The sequence below is a fragment of the Rattus rattus genome, chromosome 9 (assembly GCF_011064425.1).
Source record: "Rattus rattus isolate New Zealand chromosome 9, Rrattus_CSIRO_v1, whole genome shotgun sequence".
NCBI lineage: Eukaryota > Metazoa > Chordata > Mammalia > Rodentia > Muridae > Rattus > Rattus rattus.
The window spans coordinates 85213801-85227020 of NC_046162.1; the positions used below are offsets into that span (position 1 = coordinate 85213801).

At 43.0% G+C, this 13220-nt stretch overlaps 1 protein-coding gene across 9 annotated transcripts in view; it reads right to left on the reverse strand.

The window, feature by feature from the left end:
- Bcas3 (BCAS3 microtubule associated cell migration factor) overlaps window positions 1-13220 on the reverse strand; it is a 451135-nt gene that overhangs the window by 295498 nt on the left and 142417 nt on the right. For all 9 annotated transcript variants that reach the window (XM_032912992.1, XM_032912993.1, XM_032912987.1 and 6 more), the window contains exon 15: window positions 4575-4839. In XM_032912992.1, the coding sequence (XP_032768883.1) occupies window positions 4575-4839 (265 nt within the window). The remainder of the gene's footprint in view (window positions 1-4574; window positions 4840-13220) is intronic.

Below are 13220 nucleotides of genomic sequence, written 5' to 3' on the forward strand. Positions count from 1 at the left end.
AACTCATCTGCTATCTCTGCACAATGACAGAAAATGATGTGGAAATATTTAAAATGTGGATGGTGTTGGTGTATAGTAAATGTCAAAATGAGCACAGAGTTATGCCAGCAATTTCAGAGGACGCCTCAGGAGACAGGAAAACATTAGGTTTTTAAACAACAGATTAGAAGCAAGGCTGCACTGACCTCAGGCAACGGCTACAGGAGTGAGCGAACCCCAGGTGCTAAGCGACCCAAGGAGGGCTCTCCCACATGACGCGTCTGCACCATTTATATACTCTGTGTCAGATGAGGCATGAAATTTAAAGCAGAACTTCAGTGCACATGATTGATTTTTCTTGGCAAAAATTAAAACACTCATGGAAACTTCAGTCCACAAGTAAACAGTGATTTGGAGGAACAGTCAAGACCGGCGCACTGGTGCGGACTCTCCCGAGGAGGCAGAGCTGTGTGAGGCGGAGCTCTGTGGCTGCTTCATGTTTACAGTGTGATGCGGTCTATATCAAGAAAACTCCCCATCGACCAAAGTAAATAACTACAACAAACCATCAGATGAAGGCTGTAAACAGCCTCCAAGTGGTAAGACACGAATGCCGTGCACACAGATGCTAAAAAGCCAGAAATACTGCTGGACTTGTAAGCCTTTTGCTGAAACATAGCAGTTCTGGGTCCAAGAAACAAGAGCCCCCGTCAAAGTCCTCAAATCTCAGGTTGGGAGGGAGCAGAATTCAGTTGTTAGATGCTCAGGCCTAGCAGAACTCCTTCCTCAGACCAAGTCAGAAGGAAGCTGGGTTAGGTGGACACGCTGAAACCTTGGGAGGTAGAGGTAGGAAGGGGATCAGTGGACTGCCCAGTGTAGGAGAGAACAATGGATTATTTAGCAATAAATAAAACACTGGTTTATTTAGTAGTAATAAAACAATGGTTTATTTAGTAATCTAGGTTAGCCTGGGGTATAGGAGAGACCCTGTGACTCATAAACACATGTATGCACAAATACACACACACACACACACACACACACACACAAACCCAAATACAGGTGCACTCAGAAAGTCTATGGCCCTCTAAGAAAACCATGAATGACCAGCCTAGGTTCACCTGCCCTCTCTGGCTGAACCTTGTCACCTCCTCGCCATTGTCCCCACTCTCACACTGTGCTCTCCTTCATACAAATCTCCCCCTCAGAGCGCCCAAATCAGTCTTCTCTCACTCCTATCTCTAAAACCCTTCTCTGAGTTCCCCTCTTTCTCTGAGGGATATTCTCAGCTCACGATTTAGAAGCTCTGCTGTCCACTCGGAGCCATTAGGTCTTTGCTAAAAATCACCACAGTGACATTCACAGACAGAATGAAGATTTAAAGTTGAAATCATTTCAAGACATTTCCTAATTTCTTTTATTCTTTTCAAGACAGGGTCTCAGGATATACACCTGACTGGCCTTGTACCCACATACATCTGTCTCTAACTCCAGAGCTCAAAGATTAAAGGTATGCATGCCCACAGCCTGTGTCCCCTCCCCTTCCTTAAATTTGTCAATAGCTGCACGAAAACACTTATTCTGATTTGCCCACGTTATTTACTTGCCTCAGAAGAGCCTCCACCCATATCTTAAAAATAATAGTAATAATTCACCATGGTTGAGTACGTGACCATCTTGCATGTGTCAAATGAACAGCAACGTCACTATGAATAAAAGTCTCGCTTTGACAAGTTATTATTTAAATCAAAACTGGTTTTTAATACATGAATGAAAATGCCATTATGCAACTGTTTGGTTTACGTAATAATTAAGAAAAATAACAAAATAAGCTGTTTCTCTGGGGATAACTTCTTTGATTCTACATGTTACCACCTAGTACACATGGGACCAACATAACAAGTGAAAACACGAAGATTCTGCGATCCTTAACATCAATAAGAGATAACAACACTGAGGTAGAACTGAAGAAATGCAGTTCCAGGCGGCTACTCTGATGAGCAGCGGGGCTGTGAGGAAAACTGCAGGTAAGGAAACACAAGGTGAGGGAGCTCCCAAGAGTGAATGCAAATGGGGCTGAGTCAAACCCTTGGTGAGATATGATGGAAGTCAGATTGGGGACATTCACCACCCGAACTGGCTAACAGCCTAATGAGACACAGTTTTCACTGTGTTAGAGGATCAAATATGGGTAATGAGGAAAATGGCTTCATTAGCTTCTTTCAAATAAGGATAGAGGTAAGCAAAATGGGTGAGGGGAGAAATAATCATCAAAGATTCACTATTTCTGAATGATGGACCATTCGCAAATCTAGAAAAAGCTGTGTGCTCTGAGAATAACACTTATCAGTTATAAATAAATATAATTATTAAGGAAAAAGGTGCTCTGGTACATTTAGCATGGCGGCATAACGATGGGTGAAATCACATTACGGCAGTGCTACTGTCAAAGGCAAAGCCGGGGTAAGCACAGACCGCATCTGAGGATTCAGGAACTGTAGACATTCTGGGTATTATTTCAGATGTAGCAGTTTGATGTGAAAAGGGACTATGGCACTTGCCTCCAGCCACTGCTCATGTCACCGTCATATGCTCTCCATATTCACAATGAAAGCTAATGTTCATTTTCACTAAAGCATAAAGGTTCCTATGCCCCCTCATGAATCTCAACATATGAATACTTCCTCTATTCTAAAGACCAGGCAATGAGATAGGAAAAGAGAGATTTATAAGAATATACTTCAAGTAAATAAACATCCTTTGGAAATTAAAAAAAAGATAACATAATCCTAACCTAAACTGGATTGGCTCCAAAAAACTAAAAGGAAATACCCTATATCAATTGTTATTTAACAGTTTCCTTTACTTTGCTAAAAAGAGCGCAGACAAACAGCGCAATGCAGCCAAGACATGATTCATTTTCAAGATGAATCCCTCCCTGCTCCGAGGTTTACATTGTTTTCAACCAGCATCAGACTGTTTACCCACACAAACTGTAAATACATCATTTTTAGAACTAACCAACAACAATGCCCATTTTGTTTTGACATGGAAGACACAAGGAGAACATGAAGAGAAACAACCACTGCTCTGGTTGAGGTCTGTTCCTCCAAAAAGTGTAAGGTGGGCTACAAGAAGACGTCTCGAAGTGTTGCCAGGAGAAAAAGTGCATGTAAGGGCCACTGACCAGCTATAAGGCACAGAAAGAGAGGGAAGGGCATCAGAGGTGAAGAATAAATGGTAAGAAACTGCTTGAAGCCTAAGTGACTCCCTGCTGCAGAGGGAGATGTTCCAGAGATGGGGGTGGGGCTGACAGAATGAGTTCCTGTTTAAATGATGTTTTATTTTACAGGAGTCTCTACTGTGGTCACCATAATTACTCCATGTAAAAATATCTCAGTCTTAATCGGAGTCCATGCAACTCTCCAGAAAATAAGTATCAACATGTTAAGTCTTCCTGAAGGAATGTGATGTGTGGCACAGCCACTCTGGGGTCAACCATCTGGTGAAGATCCACTTGTCTGGGTACACTGGAGGACATCTATAATACAGCTCTCCAGAGGGCTAAGGCTACTGTGGGCTATATTTGTGAAACCTTATAAACATGAAACAAAAGAAGAAAAACACCAGAAAAGTTCCACATATGGAATGGCTGAGAATTTCCAATCCAAAATGAATATACATTTTTAACAAGAAACATTAGAAAATGCTCATTGCATCATCCTAATTAATAATTTCCAAACCAGAAACCACATGAGTGTATGTTAGTAATGTCAGGCACAATAACCGACAGCCACCAGCAGCATGTCTGCACAAAGAAATGAGTGAGCAGGTGAAGTAGAACCTTTCAAAAAGGTTAGCCTCAAACACTTCAAAACCAACTGAGTTAACTGTCAGCCACATAAAACAACTCTCAGAACAGCTCAGTACATACAGTCTAAGGTGGAAAGCACAATTCAAAGAGAACCAAGGCTACAGTTTGAAGAGCAACCATCTTCCAACATGAACTGAACTTATAAAATGAAATTACAGAAACAAAACACATCAACAACATAAAGTCCATTTACATCAAATTTTACAAATGCAAGTGAATATCATAAAAGGCAGAACGGTGGTTTAGTATTATGAAGAAGTGGACAAGGAATGATTTTGGTGATGTTTCATTTACTGCTCAGGAAGAAGGCATTGGGGTCTGAGATTTGCCCTGCTATATAACATATGGGAAGAATCCCAGAGAACTCTACTTAAACAGGAAGTACAAGTACACAGTCAATGACAAGTCTACTGGAACAACAAATATTTCTTACTGAACAGCCGTACCATGCCAGTACACTAAGAATGTTCTGGAATACATACTTCAAATGTTATGAAAACAGACTCAATCTCAAACAAAATATCCCTTACATACTGAAAAAGCAAAGCAGTTAAAATAGCAAGAAAAAGATCACTGTGATCGTTGTGATTCATACTTATTAATTGATTTAATGAATATGAATTTCTTAACTATGCTCGGCATAAACAGAAAATCTGCATCCGATTCCATGTGATAGAGCAAGAGGCTACTGGGAAGTAGCATGAGAGGAGAGCGTGTTTACCATGCAGCGGGGAGCCGGAAGGGCTGCTGGACAGGCCTGGGACAGGACTACAGCGGCCGCCTTGCTTAGATGTCAGCTCTTGTTCAATCTCTTCCAGCCCAGCACTTTTCTGGAAACGGCTCATGCGATTCACTACTCGCGGTGACATGTGTGTGCGGACACAAGGCTGGCCACCATAAGGGTTGATGGGGAAAACGTGGGAAGTACCCCGGAGGGTACTGACCACCACCCAACGACAATCATGGCTGAAACAGATGTCCTGAACCTAGGAAGGAGGAAAGAGACAAAAACAGCTGTAGTTACTTGGGTGTACCTGAGGACAAGCATAAATGGAAATACAATCAGAAAGGTTGCCTCCTTAGCTAATTTGTGTAAAAATAGATGACAAATGTATAAAATATTTTATAGGTCCCCAGCCCCTGTGTGGGGATCAGATAAAACCTGGAAGGAAGGGCTCCACTCCCTGCTGTTTAAAGTGAGAGGCGGAAATCAGGACCTTGATGGCCTCCTGCAACTGACCAGAGAGCTTTGTGAAATAGATACCGTGTGTTCAAGGAGGAGGTGGCTCTGAGTAAAGGCCTACCACAAAAATATGAGAGCCTAGGTTCAGAGCCCCAGAACCGCTAAAATAAAATCAGGTATGGCCATGTATGGCTGTAACCAAAAGTGCCACTGTGCAGAGGAGGGGCCTGGGTGGATCCCAGGAGATTGCTGGTAAGCTGGTCTACCGAATCAGTGAGCTCCAGCCCAGGGGGGCCCCTTGTCTCAAATGATAAGGGGGGAAGAAAGACCTCTGGAATCTACTTCAGTTTACACACAGGAGTAAAGACGCCACCCTCACATGGCTCACTCTCCTAAGAGGTTTTCTACTAAGTACAGCAGAGTAGATAATGCAGTCAATGTTACTGATTCAATCACTTGCTTAACTACTAATGGCTTATCACACAATTCACCAGGAATGAAGAGAGAGGAGGATTTGTGGGTATGGTTGTCGGGAGACATGAAACCTTGTCTCAACAAATAAAACAAAAGATCAGACCTGAGACGTCTTGTGTATCAATATAAGACACATCAACACAGTTGGGGGTGTGTGTTATTCTAGAACTGAGGCAGGATGACTGCTGTGGTCTCAAGGTCACATAGAACTACACAGCAAGACTAATTAATTCAAAGTGGAACTTTTTAAATCCAACAAATGTATTTAAAAACTAAAGGATTCCTTAGAGACCCCTGTTTTCACAGTGATCATTCTGGCTCCATCACTGAAGACAGGTTATGAGTCTGTGGTGATTCAGGAAACAACATTTCGATAACTAACAGAGCCACTGTGCACCGTTCTAACCCAGGGACTAAGCAGCATTGTATATCCAGAGATAAACTGTGCTCTCGGCACCACACTCCTAAGTGCTACTCAGAATTAGGCATGGTGGTATAAGCCAAGGACTCCAATACTGGGAAGACACTGCGGCTGGTGGGGTTTGCCCTTTAGAGTGAGACCCTAGCTCAAAACAACACCACAAGCCCAGAACTACAAAAGCAAACCCCAAATGCCTCAGACTGCAGCAGAGAAAGGATGTTTCCATGAGCACAAGTTCCTTACATCTAAGGTCAACAAGCTTGACCTTAGCAGCTCTGCCTGTAACAGGCCAGACAGCAACGTTTCCCTCTATAGATGTATTATGTAAGTGCTTGCAGAAACACGGAGTAAACAGTAAGACATGGCTAATAGCAGACAGTTTTGGGCTGTTATACCACCTTCACTGTGATCACTGAAGAACTGAAGTAGAAAAGGCCTCAGAACTCTACACTAAAGAGTCAGGACTAGAGGTGGCTGAGTTGAGAAGATTCACCACAGCGCGTGCGCACACACACACACACACACACACACACACACACACACACACACACAACTTAATTCATAGAAAGCTTTGACAGGAAAACCTGCAGTGAGTTAGAACAAGAGGCTCATCTGGAAATTCAACAGCAATAAATGCTCTGTAGTGAAGGTGAGGGATGGTGAATCCCGACTCTAAATGATGGGATAGGCCACAGGCTGTGTCTAGGGGGCATTTCCAGAGATGTTTAACTGAGGGAGGGAGACCTATAGGGAATATGGGTAGCACGAGTCTGGGGTCCAGACTTATCAATAGGAGAAGAGGGGTGAAGCACCTGTACTCACATCTCTGATTGCTCTGAGATCGCACTGTGACCAGTCACCTCCCATTCCTGCTCCCTTGACTTTCCCACCATGGTCTCCACCCACCCTCATCTGTCAGGCAAACAAATCGTCTCTGAGTTGCTTCTTGTCAGGTGTTTCATCATAGCAATGAGAAAAGTAACTATTGTTGGTGATAATATATGATTGCCACAGAACATTACATAGAGACACACTTACATCCAACACCCAGAGATGACTTACTATCTAGAAGTACAAGTAATTCTTAATGCATGATGTATAACTATGTACCACCTAAAACATAAGACTCTAAAAGTAATCCAATAAAATAACCAGTTACCCAAAAAAAAATGTTTATGCCCTCTTTCCCTAATTTTCAGACAGGTCTTGGCTTAAAGAAAGACCCCCTCACTGCCTCGCCAACTGTGGCACACGCTTAGTAACATGTGAATGAGTTAGAACAAGCATCAAGTTAGGCCAGCATCTCCTTCCCTCAAAGTGTGTGTGCTGTGATCTGGGAGTCAATTATCATACAGGGCTGCAGAATTCTGGTAAAGTCTGAGCTTTTCTGATAACAGATATTAATAGCACTAGAGTTTGGGATGATAAGACTGAGTCGGGGGTGGGATAGCACGCACATATCACCAGAGCATGGTAGAGGCTGAGTCAGAAGAAAAGCGGCTAAGAAGAGGAACACTTGAGGAAGTTCTCATCATTATGATGAGAACAGCACAGTTTTTTAAAAAATCTATTGCCTCTGTTCCCTGCTCATTGTAAACAGCACAGTACGGCTGATAGCTGAACTGGCAACCCCATAAGAGAAGGAGTGAGGTAGGAGAAGAGAATGCTTGGATAAGAATCCTAAGGATCAAAATGCCTAAACTCTTAGATGAACCTGAAAAGGACAACTTTAAAATAAATAGATCAATGACCAGGGTGCAGTGGGACATGTCTGTAAGCCAGCATGGGTTGGAGAGGCAGGTGCATCTTGGGAGGACCCGAGTCTGAGGCTACCTTTTCTACGTAGTCAGTTTCAGGACAGGCAAGGCTACACAGAGAGACCTGTCTCAAAGAACAGACAGGCAGGCAGGCAGGCAGGCAGGCAGGCAGGCAGGCAGACAGACAGACAGACAGACAGACACACAGACACACACACACACACACACACACACACACACACACACACAGACAACAAGAAAAGTTACTCAATACTAAAGAGCTTGAGTCTAAATCATCAGAGGACACGACATTTATTTAGGAAACACAGGAATGTAGAGAGTGGAGATTTGGTGTGAGACCTGGCATACAAATTCTGCAGAGTCCCGACCACATACTTGAGCTTTTTTTTTTTTTTTTTTTTTAATCCTTTGGAATCAAGAAAAAACACCTATCTCCCATAAGGCTGTATACATGCCAAGTTATAACCAATTTAATGGAAACAGAAGCAGGTTGAAGGGGACATTGGGATGTGAGCTAATGGGGTGCTCTACACAAATCTTTTCCTTAATGTTTGCATTTGTTTCCTCCTCACTTTATTTGCTCAATAGAGGATAGAAAGATCATGGGGTGTTTCATAGATTTTTTTTCATGTAAAAATTTGGTATGAAAGGACATGTCTTGAAGCAGAAAGGGGAGGTGACAGAGTAAGACCTTTCCTGCCCTGCCGAGACATAACAAAGAACTAGATTTTAACCACAGAAGTGGATACCTGACAAGCTACCACACAGCTCTAAGATATGGAGAGTAGTTAACCCGTGCCGACAATGGCGGCCGGCAAGCTTATAGGCAGCATGTGGCGTAGTGCCTGGCCATGTGCAGGGGCCCGGTGGTGAGCTCTCATTATGTCATGTAACAGACACATTGGAATACAAAAGTCTCAAAATTCAACCACCCCACCACCCCAAGGAATGAACTCTCTGTGCTAAGTGGCAGGCTTGGATTATTTTTAATTCATAATAAAGATTTCAAAATAAACAGAAATGTTAATTCTGTTTGGTCTTGAGGACTTTTATCAAATCTTCAAATAAGGAACACACTTTGTTGGCTAATTTTTCTGTCCCAGTATTTAGTGAGAGAGTGGAAACCGATCCTGGGAAGGCTTGGGGAAGGGTATCAGATAAACAGTAGGAAAGAAGGAAAAGACAATTTCAACACAGTACAGACCAGGAGCTCAACTCTCACATTTCTAAGTTGGAAATATGAGCTTAGCCCCGAAGCATGTAAAATATTTGACATTAATTTATTTGAAAAAAAAAAACACTATAAAAAGTGTGACTTTAAATTTTCTTTAGTACAACTATTAAAATTTTCTTCATCAAAGACATGAAATGCTCCATGTTTTCTGACAATAATCTAACCACAAATTAACAGAAATATAAAGGAATGGGGGGACTAGCATGGTCATTAAACAACACATTATTAAGTCACCCGCAGATCAAAGGAAAAGCCTCACAGACTGACAGAAACATGGGGGCAAATGAAGATGAATCAGAACATACGGCACAGCCCCAGTGCAGTGTGGGAGTCACAGCCAGGGACTGTTACCTAGGAAGGACTCAAGAAAGCTCACACACCCAAGGAATCAGAAGAAAGAAAAAATTCAATAGGAGAGTGGCCAGGATGAGAGCGAAAACCAATAGTATGGAAAACAGATAAAACCAAACAAGTCAGGAACTATTCAAAACTGAAAAAAGAAAAGAAAAATTCTAGCAGACTGGAAAATGCAAGAGAAGGACACTCACAACTAAAGGACAGTGTAGGACTGAGAACCACATATCCAGCAGGCACCTAGCAAGCCATACCCTGAACATCTCTATCTAAAGGAACTAACAGAAAAACACAGCAGGTCCTCAAAACTTATAACCTGTCAGGCACAGCAAAGGAGCTCAGAGCGTATAACCTTCTGTTTGAGACAAAGAAGAGTCCCCGCAATGATTTTTCCGAGGCAACTAACCCCTGTGTAAAGTATACAGGTCTAACCTTCAGGTCTAAGGTCAGGCAACCATTCTTCATCTTTCTCACAATCTATGCACATCAAACTAAGTTCTGCTCTGAGTTAACATCAGAAGAAGAAAAGAGACAGGGTTACTGGAGAAGGAAACTGCAAACCACTTGCTTCACACTCGCTGGAGAAAAAGGTAAGGAATCTCATCAAAACCAAAGCCAAGGCCTGGGGAGATGAATACGCCGGGCACACCACACGCATCTTCTCTAGAAGTCTCTCCCTCTCCCTCTCCTCCTTCTCCTCCTCCTCCCCCTCTTTCTTCCTCTCTCTCTCTCTCTCTCTCTCTCTCTCTCTCTCTCTCTCTCTCTCTCTCTCTCTTTTCTCTCTGTCAGTCAGTCAATAAATGCAACAGTAACTAAAACTTCATAAAAGTTATAACAAGAGAATTACTGTGAATTCCTGATCTGCCACTGAGTCCAAGGACAACAAGAACTGCACAGTGAGACGTTGTCTTTTTTAAAAAGAAGTTATAACAAGCCAAGCGTGGTGTCATGAAACATATAATCTCAGCATTTGTGAGGTGGAGACAAGATAAGATTTCAGAGATAGCCTGGGCTACAGAAGGCTCTGTCTCAAACACATCAACAAACTGAACAAAAGACCCCAAAACACCTTTAGGAGGAGAGCATTCCCACAAACTGTGCAAGGTAGGACAAGAGATAAACTGGCTACAAAGAGGGATCAGTTAAGCATTTTAAAATTGGTGGTACAGACACAACCTACACATACAAAAAATGCTACAAAATTGAATATACACACATCAGAACAAAAGACTCCATGCAAATCTGGTTTATCTAAAAGAGAATGGTAGAATCAATCAAATTTAGAATAATATTGTGAAGCATTTTTCTCTCAAGTTGTGAACATTATCAGAGCACATTAGAAGATTTATGAATCTTCTGGTGTTTTCTGTACAAGTGCTTGTAAAACTATAATCATTTCAATGTAAAAACAGAATGTGTTGCCATAGACATGGTTCCTGTGCCTGACTATCCATCCACGGTAGACATGAAGGCCACACAGAAATGCCAGAGATTGAGGTTGAAACATGGCTTTGTATAATCTTGCTTATAGGAAGAAGGCACATCCTGCTCTCCATAGATGTTCCCTAGAACCCACCACAGCGTCGTGGAGCTGTGGCTCTGAGACCAAAGACCAGAGAGTGGACAGCAACACCACATTACAGTTGTCACTGGTGTAAAGGCTAATGCTCACACCAAATATGCTGTGTTTCCATAAGGGACACACACAGGAATGTGTAGGTAGAAGGGTGGGACACATAGTTCAAATCAAGCAGCCATACACCACTGAGGAAGTCTGAACTGGTTTAAATGCTTGTTTCAGAAATACTCACCTCCTACAGGTTCACAACTGACCACCTACCAGCCTTCCAGTTCTTTCTGTGCTGTCAGCAAGACCAACAGATAGTTCCATAAGGAACTCTGCGTGAGATTAAGGCTACTGAAACCTTAGATAGATGAGGCACTATCTCAGCGCAACATCGCCACCTGCCCGAGGGAGAGGCTAAGTACACTTGCTTTTCTTCCTCCTCCTCCTCCTCCTCCTCCTCCTCCTCCTCCTCCTCCTCCTCCTCCTCCTCCTCCTCCTCCTCCTCCTCCTCCTCCTCCTCCTCCTCCTCCTCCTCCTCCTCCTCCTCCTCCTCCTCCTCCTCCTCCTCCTCCTCCTCCTCCTCCTCCTCCTCCCTCCTCCACGAGGTTAGCTTTTAAGGAGCTGCTAAATTCTAACCAGAACTGAAGAACTGACTCATGGGAGGCAGGGTGTGCTGGTTCCACATTGGGACAGGTAAGTGTGAAAATGGAAGAGGTCCAAGACGTAAGTAGGCTCAAAGGCTCAAAGGGGAGTGGGTGATGAAGGTCCAGGCTCCTGCGCTATCTCTCCTCAGCCACTGTTCAGTAGCCACTTGACCCACGAGCCCCTTTCAAAGCTCACTGAGGGCTGACTAAGACAGACATGGTGGTGTCCCCAAGGCCAGTAGAGCTGTCTAACCTCAGTAACTCAGGAAGACTGAGGTAAGCAGCAATTAGCACTGGGGAATCAATAGAGGAAATTGTCTCTGTGTGAATCACAGAAAGACAGTGAAACTGGGCCAAGCACACCAGTTCATTTAATCTTGTCTACAAATGCTATTGGTTAACAAAATGGGTGAGTCCAAAGGCAGAGAGAAGCAGAGATGTACAGAATCAGATCAGCACAATGGATCCACACACAAAATTATCAAGGGAAGGCAACACAGACTGGGAAGACACAGTGATCCCACAGGGAGAACTGGAGAGAACGGAAAGGAATGGCACCTCGACCATATCTCCAGTTTTTGCACTTCTATGCAAGGTATGATCATGGTAACATACATCTCATATCTCAGCACACACAGGTGAGGGTGTGAGGATCAGGACGAGTTTGTGGTCATCCACACATGGGTCCAAAGTCTGAGGTCCAGGACTGAAGGAAAAAGAGCCAAAGTGGGGGCTGGTCAAAGGCACTTTCCACCAACCCTAATGGAGAAATGCAGATGGAAGGAAAGAACTCACTCTGATTTCCACAAGAACACACACATGCACACATACATACACACAGAGACACACACATACAGACTGAATAAATAAATATTTAAGCCAAGTACAGGCATTCGCTATTCACTGCTCTCTATGGACACGGGAGCTCTCTCTATCAACATGGAGTGTGTCCTCCAGACCTGCAGACAAAGATGAAGCCTCCCTTCCTTGAGTTTCTTTTGTCAGTATTTTGTCACATCTATGAGAAAAGCAGCTGACACACTAGGCAAGCTCTGCCAACTAAACTAGCTGATGGCTCTTAAACGGAATCACAGATGCAAGGCAGCGCGTGTCTTTCCCCTCCTAATGGCTTCTTTCAGAGGGCAAGTGTTTCACTTTAATAAGACAAAGTTTATAAATTGCATACTTTAATGGACTTTACTATTAGTGTCACGTTTTTAAAAATCTGTGCCGAACCTGAGGGACATTAGTTTCTTCAGTTTTCTTATAAAAGCTCTGTGGTTATTGGTTTCACACTTGTCCATCGTTCCTTTGAGTAAGGTGACAATCAAATGGCATATATGTCACAATGCTCCCAAATCCCTCCCAATTGTCTTGCATTTATTTGGTGCATTTTTGATTTGTACAGAGGCAGGGCCTCACTATGTACCGCTGGTGGGCCCAGAACTCAATATGAAGACTAGGGTGGCCTTTGACTTGCCGTTTTCCTCTGCCTAACACTTCTGAGCACTGGGACTTTAGACATGCAGCATACACACTGATGCTGGATTTATGTAAATTCAAAAAGTCTTTCGATAAGGAATAAACTACAGGGAAAAAAAATCTTACTGAGATTTTTTTTACAAACAAACTCAGAGGAAACTGACATTGTAAAGCTGTAATGTTTATCATAGTCAGGCCTTTAATTATTCTCAGCAGGGCTTTCTAGTGGT